Consider the following 20,271-nt stretch of genomic DNA (forward strand, 5'->3'; position numbering starts at 1 on the left):
CTGTGTGTGGCGGCACGTTCGACGCTGGATCGTGGTTAAGGAGGAACGGGCACCTCATCGCTACGCCCTGTAGACGCTCTCCAGTTTTCACGTTTGCTCGCATAGTCCAGCTTCTTGTCAGCTTTTTTCTCACACGCGCAATGAGGACGTTGCAGAGGATTGGGGGCTTGCCTCCTTTTCGGGCTGCAGCTGCCCTTGTTTTGGCGTTGGGCTACTTTGCCCACTCAGTGTCGGCGGCTTACTTCTACGTGCAGGAATCTCAGGACAAATGCTTTATTGAAAGCGTACCAACTGGAGTGGCGCTTACTGCTTCGTATAAGAACCACGAAAATCCAGGTGAGTTCGAGTGTCCCTGTTCGTGCGAAGCGGGTTGATCATCTTGGCGCCCTGCTGCGGCTTATGCAGGAAAATGCTTGAAGTTTACAATAATATTGTGTTGCATCGTTTTTTGTGTATCTAGGCGTGACTTGCAGTATTATATTCAAGGATCCGAGCGGTCGCAGCGTGTACAGCCGAGAAGTACTACCAGCAGACGCAGAGGGAAAGGTCACTCACATGACGACCACGACTGGCGAGTACCAAGTTTGCATTTCTTGCGCATCTTCGAAGTGGTTTAACACCCAGCTGCTCAAGTGGTCTCTTTCCATTGAGCTAGGCGACACAGACATCAACATTGACGTGAGATGTGTTTGCACGACAGCTCTTGAGAATGTCTCTTAGCATATTTTGGGGCTCTTTCCTCTGGTAAAAGTATGTTGTACGTTGTGCTGTCCCCTCTAATCAGGATCTAGCCAAAAAGGAGCATGTCAACAGTGTTCACCTGAAGCTGCAAGCGATTGCCCGCCGATTGGAAGCTATGCAGGCGGAGAACGACTATGAGCGCGTCCAGGTCAGTAGCGCACTCCCCACCTCCGTTTCTTGCCAATTAGAGATTTAGTATTGCCTACAGTTGGCAGAAACACCCTTTTGTTGAAGAAGTGGGCGGTGCAATAGGATGAGGGTCGTGCAAACGAACGCAGCTTCACAAGATGCCGGGTTTTGCTGTGCTGCAGGAAGAAAGATTCCAACGAACGAGCGAAGCAATCAACAGTCGCGTTGTATGGTTTTCGGTTTTGCAACTTTTGCTGCTTTGTGCGTGCACCTTGGTGAGCATTTTCTACTTAGTACGCTATTTCCATGCCCATAAAATCATATGAGTGATGCGCAGGGAAGACAGGAGAGGAGCTTTGCTTTTCGCAAGCCCTTGGCTCTCTTGCACACGGGCACGCTAGTTTTCGAATTGATAAGCCGAGTGCACGGAAGTACAACTATAACGGGAATGCCTTTTTTCGGGTTTGTCGCCTTCTGAAGGGCTTTTTCCGAAGTACCTGGTGGACTGGTTCAGCTTAAGTGTTTATTGGAAGTGGTTGGCGGTTGACCCAAACGTAACTGGAGCGGCTACAGCTCTCGCTACGGCTTAGCGTGGCGAGGTGTTAAGCAGAAGGCAGATGTTAATTTGATTTCAGCAAGGAGTGCATCCAGCTAACCCAGGCGCAGCTGGAACTATTATTAAGCGCTCCCAGTGCGTTGAACGTGACGCAGTCTCTCTCCACAATGACTTAGTGCAATATACAATTTCATCTAAAGCTTCTAGAAAGTGTGCTTCTTTACTGCCGCTTCAAAGTTCCAGGCAAACAGGCGATTTTTCGTAGCTTAGAGAGGCCACCATCTCACGAGAGTTTCACTGCAGTCCGCTAACACGCTCGTGTTTGGAAGTCCACCAAGCCACACACCGAAAGGACCGATCGAGCGCAGCAAGCATTGAAGGAAGCATCAAGGTTACTCAAAGTAGGATGCAGCATGGGACTTGCAGAGGTCTGCTTTTTAAGGACAAGGATGCATCTGGAGATGCAGTGTAAGTAGGCGAAGCAGCTTCACAGCCAAGAAACTTGTCAGGACGTATGGCATACATTATTTTGAATGAATAGCATGGGTGGCGGCGGACTTCTCGGGTAGGGATATGGAAGAAGCTGAAGGGACGCTTCTTTTTCCCTATGTGCTGTTGAAGGCCCGCAGGCTAGAGCCTACGGTGGTGAATACCTTGAATTAGGATCTCACCAATGTTATATTTAATAAAGATGCGGACAAGTCGAAGCAGCTCCTCTGTTGGGATGGCTGCTCTCGATGTCTATTTGCTCCAGCCCCGGGAGAGGGAAGATATATCCAAGCATGCGTTCGCATGCCTCTCAATTGGTAGGACAGTCCACCGCGTGGGCTGGGGAATCTTGAAGCAGCCCTCTGCAGTTATTTCTGTAGATGCATGCACATGTTATAACACTTCCTGGATCTTGCCTCAGCGTCGTCTTCGAGGGACTCACCAGCAGGCACGCACTAAATCGCATCGTTTCGAATGGTGGAATTTTCTGGTATTAAAAGGGTGAACAGGAGAATGTGAACGATTTAGCCACGCAAACATGCGAAAAGTATTGGCACTCATGGAGCCAAGCACCTTGAACACACTTATTTACAATTTGTGCTCGTTTAGGACTTCAATGGGTCCATAATAAAAGCGAATGAATACACCCGGCTCCTGAGCTTCACCAGGCGTCGCCACTTTATTCACGAGCACAGACGAGACTAGGTAGAGCTCTAAGGCATGATCAAACGTTTGGCACGCGTCTAGCACCCGCAACGCCAAGCAATGCTGACCAGTGGGTCTGCTTGCCTTATCCTGGCACATGTTGGGACGATTTGGCTTGCCCGTTCATGGCATTCGCTGCTAACTGGGGAACCGAGTAGTCTAGCTGCATTCTGCAATGGACTTCGCCGGATTTGTTTTCGTCACGCCAGCAGTTGTTCGTCTTACATAGTGAGCATTCGCGGAGAGCCACGTGCGAAACTCCAAAGCTGTTTTCGGTTTTTGAAGTATACTTCACCGGCAAGAGCCGGTGGTCAGATACACACAGAAAGCAAGGGCTCTTTCGTCAATCCTACATAAGGGGACTGTTTTCCTAGTTGCTGATGACTACGTAACTAGCCATGGTCACACAACTACCCCAACTAGCTGCTGCTGGCTGCTCCTTACAGCCAGAAGCAGCTAGATGAAGTAGCTGCGTCGCCACAGCCACTAGCTCAGTCTAGCCGCACAACTCAGCACAGCATGCTCTATCTCGTGAAGGAGACCACTGTGGCCTCGAGCTAGCTATCTGTTACTGTCGCCAGCTCGATAGACATCCGGGCCGCCGGCGCATCTGGCCACTCATTTTGTCCCTAAACTCACACTTTTCTTGGGTTTGAAAGGACCTCCTGAGAAGTGGGGCCCCGTTGACGTTGTCACGCTGCACCAAGAACTGGCTTCGTTGTGCCGACAATGGCTATACGCATGGACCACCACCACCTGGATTAGGAAGGTAGGGTGGTTACATCCCGAACTGTGACCCTTCATATGAAATTGCCGAAACGGTGTGACACTTGGCTAACACATTGTAATGGCTTCAGCACAAAACGTCTGGACTTCATGGTAAGTAAAGATGCGTTTGGGGGCCACTCTGTCTGGCATTATATCGAACGAGCCCTACGAAAAACCAGATCGAGCGACGCGGAAGACCATTAAAAGCACGGAGCTCTGGCCATCACAACCACGCAGCAATTAGCCGTAAAGGCACAGCCGTGACCAAAGGCGCCCACGATATCGGCTGCAACGGACGAACATGTAGTGCTACCCCCTGCTAATATTGTTGCATGCTTGAAGCAGTTACATGTAATGTCCTTCTGCTGTTAATGATGAATATTACTGCAGCATTTCTTTTTGGTTTCTGCATATGTAGCAGTTGTGCTGATACAGTTTCTAGTTCCAGATACATCAGCTAGTATGCTGTTGCAACAATCCATCCAGTGTGTCAACATTCGATGGATTGCACTACTTTTGCACTATTTTACCAAAGCTGGTGATTTAGGATTGCACAACTCCGTGCGGACGCAGAGTCTGTCTGTCATTGCGATATGGAGTCTTCTCAGACGAGAACTCGATTCTTCAGAAATAAGATGGAGAAGGGATCGAGCCGATACCAGGGCTGGGTGCGCATGCCATGGCCAACTGTGTTTGTTGGCCGTGCAAGAGCTCTGTCCAGTATGCAGTGCAATGATGACAAGTTTTGGGTGTGGTGAGGGCTGTTTCTACCTTAGCTGTTTGCTGTTACGCACAGCATCGAAGAGAATTTCGCAGCACCCAAGAACTCCTTCACGCTACTGTTTGGTGAGAGGAAGGATGTATCAGCCTTACGCACTAGCAAGCGAAAAAACCGTTCGCTTGGAGCTTTTTGATAAAGATAAAACGCTATGAGGGATTGGCACTCTAGACGCAAGAACAAGCTACAGTGGGGCTGTGTTAGGCGGGTCCCCACCCAAGTTTTACAACACAGCCAGCATATGCTAGCCCTTGTTCCTTCTGTTTCGTTCATTTTGCTGTCCCTACCGTTGAATTTGTCATTCGAATGGAGGAACTGGCAAGCAATTTTCAAGTAGTTCCTTAGAAGTTGCGGTTGTCACCGCGTGCTCTGGAGACAACTCCGCTCGATATACGTCTCCACAGCCCCCTGGGATTCATTATCCTTATGTTGTGCGTCTACTGCTCGCACCAAGAATACTATCGAGGCACGAGGGAATAAAAAGAGGGAACTGCCGACATTTGCTACGGTGTGGCTCTTCCCAACTTACTTCTAGCCTGCTTGCACTGGAACTACACCATGCCGCAAATGTCTATCCCTGCAAATACGGGCGGAAACCTCATCAACGAGGTAAGGTCACAGAGTTTCTCATAATTTTTAGCTCCTTTTTTCGCTCAGTTGGTGTAGCCTTTGTGCCCTCCCATAAAAACAAGCACTGTGCAATCCGCGAATTATGCACGCTTCCTATCTACACGTTTGAGTGATATATATGCACTTGCAGGGCACATACCCACCTGCGTGCTCTGCATGGTCTCCTTCGTAATGTTTGCATCAGAAAGATGCACATGAAGGTGCAAACTTATACAGCGAGCGTTTGAACAGAACAGTTCCCTGTTTTCCTTTTGACGTACTTGCTGCCTGTTGAGTGCGTGAAGCGTAGTGTTGAGTGAATTACTTGTTCAGGTCTTACTCAAGCTGCAGTCACCAGATGGGGATGTTCGTAGAGCTGCAGAGGAATTGCTGAACAAGTCGCCAACCGAACAGCTTTTGCCTGCACTCGCTGCTGCAGCTGCTGTGTCGGAGGAGGAACCATGTAATCGGCAGATGGCGGCCGTTTTAGTCCGTCGTTACGCGCATATTAGATTAAAGGATACTTCAAATGAGCACCAGCAAAAACAGAAGCTTATAGAGCATGTGATACAGACAATTGTCTCCACGCTGACATCAGGGAGTCCCTTCATTGTCCGAAAGGCAGCTGCGGAAGCCATTGGAGAGTTATGGCAACACCTGCCTTCCTCGGGTAAGTCGTGATAATCACGCCTGCCTCAAGTCACATTTCTTTCTGCTGTAGTGCTATCTGCCCACTTTGGCAGGGGCCAATCTGCTTCACTTCGGGCATTTGCAGTCTCCTGTGTTACTCAGCAATTGCCAGCGAGGCAGCGCCGTTCGGATCCATCGTACAGTGGCTTGATGCAGACCAGATGAAAGAGAATCAAAGGGAGGATGAGTGTTTGTTGTGGCTGTTGGTCGATCGTTTAGCCGATGCTGCGGATCCTGAGGTGTATGCGCAGCGCGCACCTCAAATCGCCAGGAAACTAAGCCTCACCTTTCAGCAAGTAGACGTGGAGGTGCGTGCTTAAGTTCTTCTCCACTTGGATTTCCAGTTATGCCTTGTACTTGAACCCGCTCTACGCTTGCCGATAGGGCGCACCTTCAGTTTACTGCAGCGCTTGACTTTGTACTCAGTTATGGCTGTTTGGGTCAGCTGCATGTCTCTGGTCGGAGTTGCACTTGTGTTTGCGTATTAGAAGTCCACAGCGGCTGAGGAGGCGCTTGAGACGATGTTCATTCGGTATGCCTAGGGCTCTCGCCGCTGCCCGTCTATTCCGGTGTCTGGAGTCCTGTCTATCCCTTGAGCTCGCGTTCAGTCCAGTACATCCCTCTCTCGCAGTGCTGTGTGTTGCTGCCTCGTGTTGCTGGCTTGCCTTTCTGCGTTGGTGCCAGGATCGCTCGCTGGAAGGCTGAAGGTGGAAAAGCAAAAGAAACCAAGAAACAGGCAATTGCTGCATTCTGCTCTATTTGCCCAGTGGTGCTCCAGATGCTGATAAGACAGCCGTGCCCTGAGCTGCTGGCTCCACTTGTGTCACTGGCCGAGAGGGGTCCACAGTTTTTCCGCGACCAGCATGCGTTACTGCTTGATGCGGTCAAGACCATTCTTGCCAACACTTCTAATGTGGAAGCAGAAGAGACGAGGCAGATGGCTCTCCAGCTTGCTGCAGCCGCTTTCCTGGGTGCTTCAGCGGTCTTACGAAAAGTCCGTTTGGTCTCTCTTTGAGCATCCGCCATGCCCCCGTTCGGTTACTTGGTCCACTGTGTCAGTTGTCGATTTTGTTTTATGGCGAGAAAATGGATTTAGTCTTTTCCCTGTAACCGCTTATTTACGAGTAGGGTTTTTTCGGGGGCATGATGAGCTGTGATTTGGGGTTAAGCGTGTGCACGATTTGTCTCTGCAGCATATGGCACTCGTCGACGAGCTCCTGATGCTCCTGGCCGACGCGGCCGCAGCGTCACCTTGCGACTGGGAAAGTGCAGCTGCTTGGGAATCCCAGGCGAGAGAGGAAGAGACAGGTGAAGAGACCCTCCACAGTGTGGCTCTTCAGCTAATGGCGGACATTGCTTCAATGTTATGCAGCAGCTGCTCTGGGCAGGACCACGGAGCAGATGGAGGCCCAGCAAGGAAGTCTTCCTTTTCTGGTGAGCCGCAGCTGGCACCTACGTTCTGCTTAGTCTGGCATCTGCATTAGAGCTCCTCTGTAGGTGAACTTCATCCTTCTGTAGCCTTTTCTGGTCCATTCAAGGGCAAGTTTCGAAGTTTTAGTCGGTTATGTGGAGTGACAGGGGGACTGAACGCTTTGTCGAAGCTTATGAACATATTTTCGCTTCTAGTTGAACAGCAAGACCCCCGTTACTCCTTCACTGCTCTTGAGCTGCTGGCCCTCCTACTAGATGATGACACCTGTAGACCTCTACTTGGGCCCTACGCTGACAAGGTGGGTATTTCTGCTCCGCGATGGTAGTGCCTTCCAGATTAGTGCAGCTGCGGCTATATTTGTTTCCGCTGTAGCTGCTGTGTGGACATGGGGTGAAGCCGTCCAGTAGCGACTTTTTCAGTTTGCCGAAAGCGCTTGCTTGGACTTCTCACATATTGGCTTTTATGCTAACCAAGTAAGTTTTGAGTTTTTCGCTTCGTTGCTTTGTTGCTTAGCTTGTATTCGCCTGTATGGCCGCTCTGAAAGCGCCAGACGCTCGTCTGCGGTGGCAAGGGCTCAAGTGCTTTGGACTGATGATGCAGCAGGAAGATCAGTGGATCCGGCAAGTGCAACAGAAATATGGGGAACAACTTCTATCATCGTTATCAGATCAAAGTGCATCAGACCCAAGTGTTAGATGCAGGAGACAGGCGACCTTGGCTCTAGCGGCTCTCCTCGCAGGGCTCGCTCCAGAAGAAGGGGATGATCCACCTCCAGAGACCCTTGCACTCGTACGGCTTCTGCTTTCCAGATCGTAGAGATGCTGGAGTAAACTTTCGACGGTTGCGTGGTAGACGGAAACTGCCGCCGTTTGAATATGATGCGCACTATGTCTTCGAGGTGCCCTGATTGCTCAGGTCCTCCCAAAATTAAATGGCACGCTGTCTCAAGGTAGGGCGGCTCTAGCGCAGTTGGCTCAAGGGCAGGTAGTGTTCATATTAGTGATGCGAGAGTATGTAGTGGCTAAAGGCAAGACATCTATTTTGCGCTGGGTTTCTGTGGCTCTTCTACTGCGTAATTTGTCTGCCGCGTGGCCATAGCGGTCATCACTGGTTGCTCCAGCGACGACATGCAGACTCAAGAATTCGCACTGGCTCTTGCGTCCGCATTGGCAAAGGTAATTCTTTGGAGCCACGCTGCCTCATTGCTTAATCTTTGGGAAAGGCGGACAATACGCTCCCTGTTTTTTCCTCATCCAAATCACCTTTTCACGTCCTAGCGTTCGCTCATTCGACCTCTACATGTGGGGTTGGGGCTTGGTTACTTTGCACTGCATGCCTAAAGAACTTTTCGTTTATGTCCTTTTAAAATCTGCAGTTTGACAGCTCTGTGGTAATGCCTGCGCATTTCTCATTATTTTAGGCGTGCGGCACCGCGTTCATCCCTCACTATCCTGCATTTATTGTTGCGTTGCGGAACCTTCTTGGAGAGGATGATGCCACGGGAAAGCAGAAGGTGCAACAGTTGCTAGAAGAGCATGCTGGTCGCTGCTTACTGCAGGCAGCTGTGGAGTTTGCCGCAGACCTTGGCTCTGCCGTGGGTAAGGATGTTTTGAAACCGGTGAGTTCGCCAGTGTTGCTAAGTGAGAAAGGGAAATCAGGCGTGCTTCCAAAAGTATAACTGGCGGTCCTTTTGTTGGGTCCGGCGTGGACAAAACGTGTACCGCTTGAGTGCCATTGTTGATGCGTCCTGCAGGATGCTCCATGGCTAGTTGAACGCCTTCACAGCATCATGTTGTCATGCGAAGCAGTTCCCGCGGCCTCAGCGGTTTTTGGGGCTACCATGACTTGCCTAGCTGTCGCCGCGCCTGCATGCGGCCCAGAGATGTTGCATCAAATGCGGCCATTAATGGACATTGTCCTTCGTAAAGCCAATATGGATATTCAGGTGTGACTTAGAGAACGCGCTCAGTCAAACAAACAAGCTACTTACGAGACTGGTCCGGCCAACTTGAAGCCACAGCACAGTCTGCATAAGCAAGGTTTAGTTTTAGTTGTCGGCTGCGTCGTTTCCTTCGCTGTCTGAGAGTATGGACAACACCCAAAGCAATCTCAGCAGCAGACGACAAGTCGCAAAGTTGACAACGGACATTGCCTTTGATAGCGCTAGAGGTCTGAGATGTAAAATGTATGCAATTCAGCTGGGTGTCTCACAAGAGGTTGGGTCAGCAGCAGGGTCTCTAAATGCTGGGGCGGAGCTCTCAGAGGAGGGAGGAGTTTCACAATTCCGTGTGCAGGACAAGACAGGCAAACAGACAATTATCTCAATTAACACGGTGTGGCTCTGTCATGCTTAGTTTGCCGGCTCCAGCATTCTAATCTGTGCTCTGAGCTACTGATGACGCACGGTTGAATCGTGCTTCTGGGGAGTTTTGCTTGTGGCGTGCTCTGTTGCGATTCTAATTGCATGGGTTCTGCTTTGCTGCACATTTGTGGTTCTATCTGCGGTAATATGAGGCTTTTTGGAATTCAATATGAGCTGATTCAAGTGCGATGCGTGGGTTGACTTGCAGTCGGCTGTAGAGGAAAGATTGGCTGCTATTCGGCTGCTCGGGGCTCTCGCCTCGGCTATTGGCCCCGCAGCCCCAGCTGATCTGGGACAAGAGTGGACTGCTGCTGCTCTTCAGAGTTGTTCTTCTGGTTTTTCTATAGTCCGCAATGCGGCATTTGAGGTGGGAATAATTTTAAGCACCTCCTGAGTAGATGGTTGACGTGCTACACTTGCACCAACACACATCGCTAAATCCCGCCCAGCTCGAAAGTATCATTTGAAGTGTTCCTCCCTCAGGTTCTACCCAGTTGCCTGACTACTCTAGCTTCCGCGCCCACGCAGCAGGGGCAAGCGACAACAGCTGCCCTTGATTTAGCTGCATCATTCCTTACAAGTACTGAAGGGCAGCTTCCCCCTTCCCAAGCAACTCTTGCGGCTGAGCGCATGCTTCCAGCTGTGGCCGAAATCGTAGCCGATCAGGCGAAACGGAAAAGGGAGGGGATGCTCCCCGAGGAATGCAAAGTGCCTTCCAATCAGAGGGCAGCTCTGCTTGAGAAACTCTTTGTTGGGATGGGCAAGCTTATCCTTCCGTAAGTGTAACGAAGCCTTCGTAACCAAGTAGCACTGCACCGGCATCTGAGATCTGTCCGCCTCGCGCCGGATCAAGGTTTCCACTTGTACGGTGGTGGATGTGCACGGTGTTCTGGAAGCATCGAGAGTTCATCGGCGAATGGACGCCGGTGCTGGAGTAGCTCGCGATGATGCGTCTTGTGGCTGTTGCAGAGTACTAACTAATGAGTTTGAGCGTCTAGCCTCCAAAGAAGAGCAAGATGATGAGTGGGAAGTGAGTTCTACAAATTATCTACCTTAACCAGACTGCACCGTATATCGGCTGCGGCTGCAAGATGATGAGTGGGAAGTGAGTTCTACAAATTATCTACCTTAACCAGACTGCACCGTATATCGGCGTTTCTAATCGCGTATTATCGAGGATTTAGTGTTTGTGGCTTTGCAGGATTTGAATGAAGATGGTGACGAAGAGGACAGTAGTTCCTTCTATGACTCTGTGATGCAGTGCTCTGGAAATTTCTTCAAGGTAGGCAACATGGATGCTGCTTACAGTCTGCGTCTTCAGCCCTTTCCTCAGCGTCCAAAATAGTCTAATCTTCAGCTTTTTGTAGCTCTGTTTCCACCTGTTAGATGTAGTTCCCATCGTTCTCTCTGACCAGTCGATTGGCTACATGAAAACGAAGCATCTACCTGATTTTTTGCGGTTGATTACTGCACCCATTTTATGCATGACTGCTTCTTTTAGGTTTACGGATCTGAATGTTTGCCACATTTCGACGCTCACTTGCGGCTACCGTATGGTGCGCTATTGGCTCATGACCAGACGAGCTACTATGGAAAGGTGATGCCTACTTCTTAAAGGAGACGCCTGTTCTCTGACATAGCATTACCGTCACTTTTCGCACGAAATTATGATTTTCTTTTCATTCGTGGTCTACAGGTTGCAGCTCTGTGCCTTTATGCTGACGCTATTAACTTTGGAGACCCTAGTGCCACGCTAGAGTATAGCAAAGTGTTACTCCCCGCGGCGCTGCTGGCTATTAGCCCACAAGCAGAGTGGGCCATTGATGAAGAGCACGCACTGGTCGTCTCAGCGTCAGTGTACGGCTTGGGTAAGTAAGCATTTTTTTAAAAAAATAGAGTCAGCTGATGCGTAATGCGTAAAAGGTTGCCCCTTGAGTTCTTTGCTTGTCCTGTTGATCGCTCACTGCGAATTCGCTGCAGTAAAGAGTTTGCTGCTTGTTGCTACTATCCGGCTGAAGTAATCCACAGCCTCCTCACCGCAGTTAGATTTTGCTGCATTGTGGCATCCCAGTTGAACCAGTGAAGCCACCGCTGTGTGGGGCAAGCGCACCCGCCACAATGCAGAGATGATCCCTGATAGTCTAAACATTTGAGAGTATCTTCTGGCTACTGTATCTGTTTGCAGGCGTTGTCGCACAAAGGCATCCTGAATTGTTTTCCTTACAGCTGCAGTCAGCCGTTGAGACCTTGGAAAGGTGTCTTGCAAGCCCGCTGCTGCGGACGGAGGTAGGTAGGGCGGCGGCCGATGGGGCTGCCTGCGCCTTTCTCAAGGTCCTTACCGAATTTGGAAGAGGCCAAGGCATTGAAGGGGCGTCTGCAAAGTTGGCCAAGCTCTTAGAGACGTGGTGAGAAACACAGTGAAGTGTCTTCTTCCACGTAAGCTTTGTCAATTGTTTAGAGGCTGAGTGCAGCGTTTCTCTGTGGATCTTTTCTATTGTAAACAGGTTTCCCCTAATGGATGATGAACAAGAGATCTACGACGCCCATGAATTATTACTACAGATGTCTATTCAGGGTCATCCTCTATGCTCAGATCCCGCAGTGCAGCAACAGCTTCGGCGGTTAATCGTGGATACTTTTTCTGAAAAGCCTGATTCGTTGGGGCAGAGGGCGAGACGAGAGCTACTGCAGGCAGCTAAAATCAAGCTTAGCTGAGCTCTGCCGAGCCCTAATTACAATTTGGCCCCCTAACAACGGCTTGACGTCTACGATAATCTGCCACGGATGGCTACAGGGGCAAAATTTTAAGTTGCAGAAGCAATTGAAACTTGACGCAGTCGGAATGTCCGGCCTGCGCCTGTACTCGCAAGCAGATTCAGGAGGCGTGCCATTACGTTAGATCAATTAGTTTGTTCATTTGCCCGAGCAGCTGCAGTGGAAGGCGGTCTCCTTCCCAGTAAAGTCCTCAAGTGTGCGGCTACCCTTTTGGCTGTTCCAGGTGTGCAAATCGAAGCTAAGTCATAAATGGGTGGTTACCTTGCACACATCTGCATACTTGCAAAATGCGTGCAATTGGGCAGGAAGGAATCGTCTCCTCGTCGTAGTCGCAGGTGCACTGATGCCCTTTAGGCAACTTGCCCATAGAGCGACGAAGTCGGGGACGAGCCGTTGTTGCTGCCAGCGCAGTCGGCAGGGATACTCCTGCAACGTCGACCTTGGCAACAGCAACCTGTCAGTTTTCTGTCATCAAGAAGGCTTTCTTGAATGAAGTGAACGAATTACTTTCTTTGACACGGGCGCCCGACGGGCACTGCCAACTTCGAAAAGTTTGCAGGTTGGCTGGCTGTCTTCAGGGGTTCTGTTGCTAGATTTAATGCTGAGACGCCTGGCGTCGTCTAGCATACAGTAAGTGTACAAAAATGAATTAGGCAACTTGTGTTTCGGCCTACCGTTGCCCTCGGGTGGCACTTCAGTTGAAAATGGCGAAACGCAGCCCGTTGCAGCCAACAGCTTGGGCGCCTGTGATGCGACAATCGGGCCGTTGTCGGTTTTTGGGGCTATCCATGGGCTTTTCGACCAGGTAGGCCTTGTGTCCGGTGCCAGGGGAGGCGCGCAGACCTCACGGCCCCAAAAGCCATCAACCGTAGATTGCTTAGTACTGAAGGGAGAACTGCGCCACACATTTCTGAGAGATCCCAGCCGGATTGCAACGTAAGGCGTTCCCTTCTCTGCATCTGTAAAATGGACGCATTGGGCTGCAAAAATCCACAGCGCTTGCTATAATAGCCCTACCCCGGGTTGAATCAGGGTACAAAATTGCTATTGCCTGTGCAGCGTCAGCATGGTCAGAAAAGACACTGATAGGAGACGGAATAGACACGTGCATCAGCATTGCTAAGTTTTCCGAGCTCCGTTGTTGCATCGCGCGAAACTGGCATCTTGGGTTTCCCGTACCAGGTGATGCCATCGCCGCAGTGTACGGACAAGGGGTTCATTTGTATGCTGGAGCACGTATGTACGGGAATTCGGGCTAAATCATTGTCAATCGTTTCAAAATGCAAGGATATTGGGGGAAGATGCGCTTGAAACGTGAGTTCTATTAACATGATCATTTACTGCCGGAAAGAGGCCGCCTAGCGGAAATCGCTACCACTATCTGCCCGCATGAACTAAACGAATCCGCAATAGTAACAAAAAAATATGTACTGGCCAACTTGGAGCCCAGCCTTGACTACTGGGGCTGAAATAGGTGATCGGGAAGATCGCGCTTTCCTGTGTAGCTTTCAGCAGCGCCTTTCTTGGTCACTGACTGCGCTGCCACAAACGTTGCCCTTGAAACAGCCAATTCCGGAGAAGCTGGCATCTTCAGTAAAAAGTAGGCAAGAGAACCAGCGAACGAATCACCTGCCCCCGTCGTATCCACTACAAGTTCACTCGGAACTGTCTTCGCCACTGGTACCTGAACGATCCTTTCATTTGCAAACAAAACACAAGGCTGGGACCCTTGCGTGATCACAACATTGGCTCGACCCCGCAGCCCCTGAGGAAACTTTGAAGCAGTCCGCAAAATTACTTCATGCAGTTGACGTGCGATTTCTTCAACGTTGGTCTCGCTGGCGATACTTTCGTTTCCCCATATCTTCACGAGCAACCTTGCCTCCACACTGTTGCAAAGCAAGAAATCCGTGAAGCAGCAAATCTCTGGATTAACTCGATCAACCGGCGCAGGAGTGAATATCGTCATAACTTGGGAGTTCCCCTCCTTGGCAATGCGGAAACATTCAACTGAAATTTCCCCAGGGATGCCATTTTCCGAAACGACCACCTTCGCGTTCCTAAGCAGCCTGGACAACAACAACGAGTAATAAAGAGCTCCGTGAATGTTCACATTCTGACGCAGATGATTCTGTCTGGGCTCCCAAACTCTCTGAATTAAACACGCAAGATAGGCAGATCTGCCAGAATGCTACGTCTACGCACAGCAGAAAACTGCAAATACATATCCAACGCAAGGAAGTTAAACAGACATGCGGTAGCTTACGATACAGCAGGCTCAACGGTAATGTGCTCTCTGCTTAGGGATGCATTGGCACCAGGCACGTAAGCAATGGTGTTTTCTCCGCCGTGAGCCACAGTGACGAGGGCGGTGCCGGTGCGCTTGTCCGAGTCCATGGAGATGCCCCTTGTCTCAATACCAAGGGAATGGAAGTGGCGAATAAAACTCAATCCGGCAATATCTCTTCCCACTCTACCAACCATTGCGACGCCACAAATTGGTGTCCGCCTTTTGGCCGCATCGAGGGAAGCGTTGTCAACAAGCGTAGCAGCAGCTGCTCCATTTTCGCGAAGTGCACCTTCAGCACTTTGGCAAGAGCCGCTAAAGGCGCATTCGTGGAACAGTGTTTCAGAAGGTGCATCCCTGAACTGCATTAGCAGAGCAGCCTGGGCAGCTTGGTTGGCCCCTTTGCCCCCAAAATGCGTCTCCAGTGCATCGGAGAAAACTGTCTCTCCCACACTTGGCAGACGAGGAACGAACGACACGAGGTCCGTATTGATGCACCCCACTACCACAATATCAGTAGCTGCATCCATTTTCACTTCAGAATGCTCATTCTGTAGCATCGTGTTCTGAAAACTGGCTTTGAAGCGGATACGTACGTATAGTTGATTTTTGTGAGCCTGCTCAGATCTCTTCAATAAAGAAAAGTGTGTCGGTCTTTCTGGGTCCATATAGTGCAAAACATCTGCACCCACAAGGCGAGAAGTAGCGCTTCGTGGCTACAGTGTGGTGTGTGAATGGCTTGTGCACGCTGTGCCTTTCAAATATTTGAGTTCAAGCAATTCTTTGAAGACCAACAAATAGAATAGAGTTATTTTTCGATGAGACCAGTAACAAGCCCAGCAGCTGTTTGCATGCAACCTGACATCAGATCTAGAGCCCCAGTCCTTCTACCGAGCGTGGCGCACCGATTGATCTAGAGTAAAGGCGACACACAAGTAGACCAATCATCGCCTTGAGAGGAATCTTCGCCTCCTCTGTTTCAGTAGGACTGCTGAACAAGGCGATTCTAGAGTGGCTAATCACGTAGGACTTCGGAGGCACGGTGACGGGACAATAGAACGCATTTATAGCCCCCTAGTGCGCCTTCGAATCCAAAATGGGTGCTGCTCTCAGCAAGAAGAGTTTCTGGGATGGAAGCCTTCAGGTAATAGTATCGTTGTTGCTTCGTCTCTGCAGTAGAAGCGACTGTTAGCAGCGCCTTCCGGGTGGACTACAGATGTGAACACTTCGGACTTGAAGTTTCCTCCCTGTGGCGTCTGCTCCTCTAATGCAGTCGCGTATAAACTGTGCAAGCTCTCAACAATGCACAGGTAGTAATCCACGGCTGTTGCCCCGTGTACCTTTGACGCCGCCGTTGCTTGTAGACAGTGGAGCTTACACGGCGGACAGATTCGACTCTTTGACTAACGCCTTGCTTCAAAATGCCTTCGAGCCCGTTTGTTTGCAGGTCTGGAGCCGCTGCTGTTCTGCATGGAATGGGTGGCTTCACCCAACGCTGCACTATGGTGCGGTGCCCCTCATTTTTGCTGTGGGCCTTGCGGTTAACAGCGAGCTCACGGCAAACCCTGTAACTCTTTTTCGGAAGCTCATATTGAACTGATTGTAGCCCTTTATATTGCAGCCGGACGGTCCCAATATTTGCAGCTACACCACGCACCAGAACAAAAGCCTCCACAGAAGTTGCGGTCTGCCTTCGACATCGATGGCTTCACGACACTCCTGACCGCGCGTGTGGCCGGAGCACCCCTTGCTGTTTCCCACTTGTTATTCTTTTGGCACGGCAATATTTGACTTGTTGAGGTGGCTGCCAGTGCCTTCCGAGCGGCACCTCACGAGGAAGCCAGCGCTCCGTGTTGGGGCCACGAGAGCATGGCCAAATCGACTCACAGCCGCCCCTTCGCCAATTTGGGTGGCGAACAGCGTCTTCTCTATCCTAGACGACGTGCTAACCGTGCTTGGTGGTGGTACTTGCTCTCAAGTGCTGCGATTGTGGCGGCGTGCCACGGAAGGCCACGGCTGCGCGGCTATATGGAAGGCCCAATGGGCTCTCCCCTACATACTAAACTATGCATAATCCTGTTTTTCCCCGCAACAACTCTGATGCGGTTACTGCTGCCAAACTACACAGGTGATCCTGTACAGGCTGTCCATATGGCCACAATACCGAAAACGACTGCAAGCAGCGCTTCGTCTCCACACCTGACAGACACGTACCCATTGTCCCCTTCTATCCAGTGGCAGCGCACAAATACGCATCCCCCCAAACCCATCGGGCTGAGCCACACGCATACGGTGGCAGCGGATGCATTGCTTTTCGCAAAGCTCCCTGACCACTCTGTCAGGAGTCAGCTAGCCCTGGGCAGATCGATGCCAACGCAGCCTAAACATATGAAGTAAAATTCATGTCCAAACGGACGAATACACCATGAAGCTGCATGCGACGGAGAAGGCTTATGACTTGCTTCACTTCGACGCGTAGCACTGCACTCGCCCTGGGTGGTCCAAGGTACCGAAACTGCGTGACAACTGGTGAGGCCGGGCAAACGGTGGCTTAACTGGATGCCCACCTCACACGAAGCAACGTAAACAACACAACTGTTACGGCTAATCCAATGGTTACTTCTCTCAGGAATTACGTGATCTAAACAGCGATGCGTGCGTGATTCACGCTACTTCGGAGACCTGTGGAGCTGCATTTTCCACAGAAGGTTCAGAGGCTTCGCATCAGTTCCTTGGGCAGCTGTTCTCCGTCTTATGGTTGGCGCTTGCTACGTTATCGCTCGGTGCATCCAACGGGTTCCTCGTGAGTTCACTAATGCTTCTCCCCAGCTTTCTCAAGCGCGACGCGATTCGATTTCGTGCATCCTGCACGAGCGTAGGGACTTTCAGCTTCACGCAGTCTTCACTCCTTTGGATGCTACGGGGCTGCTTCGTCCGGAACACGTCAAGAATTGTCTGGGGGTCTGCGCCTTCGAATGCTACCCTGTATGTCGACATGAATAGCGGAAATAAGTGCTCGACTTCGTTCGCACGTATCACGTCAGCCACAAGTTCAAGCGTCGCCGGGCCCTAACAGTAGATCAGAAAAAAGTCACAACACAACGTACAAACGCTCGCAGTTGGAAAAGAAAACATGAACACGCACTATGTAACAAAAAAACGCCTGAAGCGAATGCCCCTCCCCCGCAAGTGCCAGGGCGGCCACCATCGATCCATATCTGTATACCTGCAGTTTCTGGCCATTGAGCATTTCCCTCTCCAGTTCATCCCAGCCTTTGCCCTTCTGCCGCACGAATTCAGCAGCTACCTTAGAGTTACGTCCCCCAAAGACTGTAGTGATTACATCAGCATAGCCCGCGCTGTCATACAATGTATCCTGCAGCAATTGTACAAACAACCGCAAGCCATGTCGTTCTCTTCCTTGAGCGCAGACTTCGCGTCGAAACGTAGAGTTGTGGTGTCATAACCACCTATTGGCTGTGCTCGTCAGCCCTATCCACGTTACTCACAGCAAGGAGGTCACCAAAGAAGGTCATAATAAACGTTTTAATCTCTTCAACTCCAAGTCGTAGAATTGCCGCCTTCGTGTTGGTACCCTGGCCCATTCCTTCACAAAATCCACCAGCAAGTGCAACGACGTTCTTCAGAGCTCCACAGACCTGAAGTGTTGAACAGAAAGATCCACAAGTTTCAGTGGCTACGGGCAAGCCCAGCTGTTGTGCCACCAGCAATGATGACACGTGGAAAAAGCGTCGGGAGGAGCCACGTTGGCATGACACAATTCCTGGCTCACCTCGACCCCGTCAACGTCCGGGAGCACATTTATCTTGAAGTTAGGTCTGTCAAAAAGCAGTTGCCACAACGCGGCCGTTTCGGTTTCCCCATCCGGATGACCAATGGTCGCCTCCGCGAAGTTCTCAGCGGCGACATCATTGGCCACATTGGCACCTATCAAGGAACGCAGCGAAATACATTACATTGCATTGCATTTAAGAGACAAAGAGGTTAATGCCATGTGCAGCTCGCAAAACTGGCTAGTCTTCATCCACAATTTCCTAACACAAACGAAGCCAACACACGACACGAGCTTACCAGACAGAATGCAAGGCTTGGGGAGATCCAGGATACTGCCTATTTCATGCGTCAGCGTAATCGGCCAGCCATTCCTCACACCTATGCCCTTGATAAGCGAGATCGCCCGGGTGTGGGGAGGCAGCAGCTGGGCTTTCTTTAGTTCCCGACAGGCTTTCTGCTCACAATAAGACCCAGAGGTCGACTTACTCTGAGTCTCTCGTTGTCACCCCGCTGATCTTGTCAAATCAGCACTGACAAGGGGAAGGCACATAAGCTTAATGAGCTACAATGCCTGAACAAGCACCCCTGTGTCAGATGCTCTGGCTTTCTCGCTGTAAGCTGCAGGTGGGGAGTCACCTCGATGAACTGGTGAGGCATGACAAAGACCAAGAGGTCCGCATCTCTGCATGCATCCGTTAGGGATGGAACAGCTCGCAAATTTGAGGGCAGTTCAAAGCCAGGAAGATACTTCCTGTTCTCATGGTTGTTGTTTATCCAGTCGGTCAACTTGCGGCCCTCAACCTCCTCCTCAAAAACCCACATTCGGACCTGCGAGCGCAGCAACACACAGAGAGAAAAGGGCTCCACTACTCATGCCACGCAGCGCCGGACCGCCGGACGTTTCCTACAACACAGCCATTGTCCCCCTGCTGGCAAAAGAGCGTGGGCATCAGATACGATGCAGAGGACACAGCGCTTATGCCAGTGGCATTGAGAGCACCGTGGAAGCGTCCCACATCTGTGTTAAATATATGCGAGTCTTTCGCATTGGCAGCGACGATCTTCCCGACAGCTGTTCCCCAGTTGCCAGAGCCAACCAGAGAGACCTGAAGTGACACACTCATGGCAGTCAAGCTATGCATCGACAAACAATCTGACAGAGCGGAGTTCCTTGAGGAGCTCCAGAGAGATGTGGCCACACTAGCTCCAACGTCGCACGCTTGTAGTCTCCCTGCTTCGGTGCGGTAACCCTCCCTTAGCTTCAACAAAATGAACAAACGTGCACAAACGACGTAGCCGAAAGGTGGCACAATGCAAACTACCTTCTCAGATGAGCTCCTGACTGACGCCGCGCCACTTGATTGCGTCAAGACAGGCTCAGGTGAGGGTACAACACAAAAAACCAAGTTTGCGCCGCCGCGTGCAGGGGCCGCTTGTGTCGGCTGAGGCTTAACCAACTCTTAATAGCCCAGTAACTCACCTTGAGAGGCCCCTTTTGAAGAGCTTGGAGAAGTGGGGGGTAGGCGGACGCCGGGCGCAAGAATGCCTCCATACTTTCAGGCGCCAACAGGAACGAAAGACAGACCAAGAGCACCGCGTTCCAGACCCGTAGACCCATGCGAGGCCAGCGAAACCCCTGATGGTACGAACTGGAAGCCGTGGGGACAGTGACAATCTTTGATTGCCAACTTCCGTGGAAGCAGTTGCACCTTACTGTGCCAGGCCTCCGTTGGTTGCATATGCCAGTCAGTCTGGGGCTCTGTTGTAGCATTGATATGGAAAATATATAGCTCCTCAATAAAGAATCTTGCAGCGTACTTAGCTGCAAGGATTACAGAATGGACCTGCCTGCACATGTCATCTGTTTAGTCCAATTTTGCATAACTTCCTGTCAAAGAAGAGACGAGTGCGAGGGTATCGGCAAGAAACCTGCTCAGCCCGAGGAGAAGCAATTAAGAGGCCATCTTACAACCGATGATCTGGACTCTCATCTTAAGATATCTGCGTCAGGCGCAGTGGACGACAGGTGGTACAGCGTAGAGGGAAGCGCCACACACCGCACACAACACACCAGGGGAACAGTAGCTCGCAGCCCTACCTACCACTACGTTCGCATTGTCTCATCCTTAGTGAGCGTGTCATAATTCATATTAAT

The 20,271-nt window shown here is 50.8% G+C and overlaps 5 protein-coding genes across 5 annotated transcripts; 3 read left to right on the top strand and 2 right to left on the bottom strand.

Annotated features, from left to right (window-relative positions):
* Window positions 1-140: 140 nt before the first annotated feature.
* On the top strand, window positions 141-1,460 carry ETH_00034485 (emp24/gp25L/p24 family domain-containing, transmembrane protein, putative; the record flags this gene model as incomplete). Its single annotated transcript, XM_013376737.1, has 5 exons — window positions 141-336; window positions 461-678; window positions 785-889; window positions 1,053-1,131; window positions 1,351-1,460. The coding sequence occupies 5 exons, from the start codon at window positions 141-143 to the stop codon at window positions 1,458-1,460; spliced, it is 708 nt and encodes a 235-aa protein (XP_013232191.1).
* Window positions 1,461-4,724: 3,264 nt separating this feature from the next.
* Window positions 4,725-11,668, top strand: ETH_00034490 (uncharacterized protein; the record flags this gene model as incomplete). Its single annotated transcript, XM_013376738.1, has 20 exons — window positions 4,725-4,775; window positions 5,109-5,445; window positions 5,568-5,773; window positions 5,954-5,997; window positions 6,150-6,459; window positions 6,659-6,899; window positions 7,044-7,195; window positions 7,411-7,686; window positions 7,813-7,846; window positions 7,996-8,072; window positions 8,318-8,515; window positions 8,651-8,842; window positions 9,096-9,230; window positions 9,468-9,626; window positions 9,743-10,035; window positions 10,229-10,289; window positions 10,461-10,541; window positions 10,761-10,856; window positions 10,956-11,127; window positions 11,445-11,668. The coding sequence occupies 20 exons, from the start codon at window positions 4,725-4,727 to the stop codon at window positions 11,666-11,668; spliced, it is 3,339 nt and encodes a 1,112-aa protein (XP_013232192.1).
* A 1,822-nt stretch (window positions 11,669-13,490) lies between these two features.
* Window positions 13,491-14,989, bottom strand: ETH_00034495 (ribokinase, putative; the record flags this gene model as incomplete). Its single annotated transcript, XM_013376739.1, has 2 exons — window positions 13,491-14,103; window positions 14,301-14,989. The coding sequence occupies 2 exons, from the start codon at window positions 14,987-14,989 to the stop codon at window positions 13,491-13,493; spliced, it is 1,302 nt and encodes a 433-aa protein (XP_013232193.1).
* A 428-nt stretch (window positions 14,990-15,417) lies between these two features.
* ETH_00034500 (uncharacterized protein) lies at window positions 15,418-16,112 on the top strand (the record flags this gene model as incomplete). The annotated part of the gene is made up of 2 exons (XM_013376740.1): window positions 15,418-15,465; window positions 15,870-16,112. The coding sequence occupies 2 exons, from the start codon at window positions 15,418-15,420 to the stop codon at window positions 16,110-16,112; spliced, it is 291 nt and encodes a 96-aa protein (XP_013232194.1).
* Window positions 16,113-17,045: 933 nt separating this feature from the next.
* ETH_00034505 (glycerol-3-phosphate dehydrogenase, putative) lies at window positions 17,046-19,887 on the bottom strand (the record flags this gene model as incomplete). The annotated part of the gene is made up of 8 exons (XM_013376741.1): window positions 17,046-17,390; window positions 17,548-17,697; window positions 17,831-17,980; window positions 18,115-18,269; window positions 18,414-18,570; window positions 18,753-18,944; window positions 19,133-19,222; window positions 19,597-19,887. The coding sequence occupies 8 exons, from the start codon at window positions 19,885-19,887 to the stop codon at window positions 17,046-17,048; spliced, it is 1,530 nt and encodes a 509-aa protein (XP_013232195.1).
* Between the last annotated feature and the right edge of the window lie 384 nt (window positions 19,888-20,271).

The sequence above is a fragment of the Eimeria tenella genome, genomic scaffold (assembly GCF_000499545.2).
Source record: "Eimeria tenella Houghton genomic scaffold, Eth_scaff4, whole genome shotgun sequence".
In the NCBI taxonomy this organism is placed as follows: Eukaryota; Apicomplexa; class Conoidasida; order Eucoccidiorida; family Eimeriidae; genus Eimeria; species Eimeria tenella.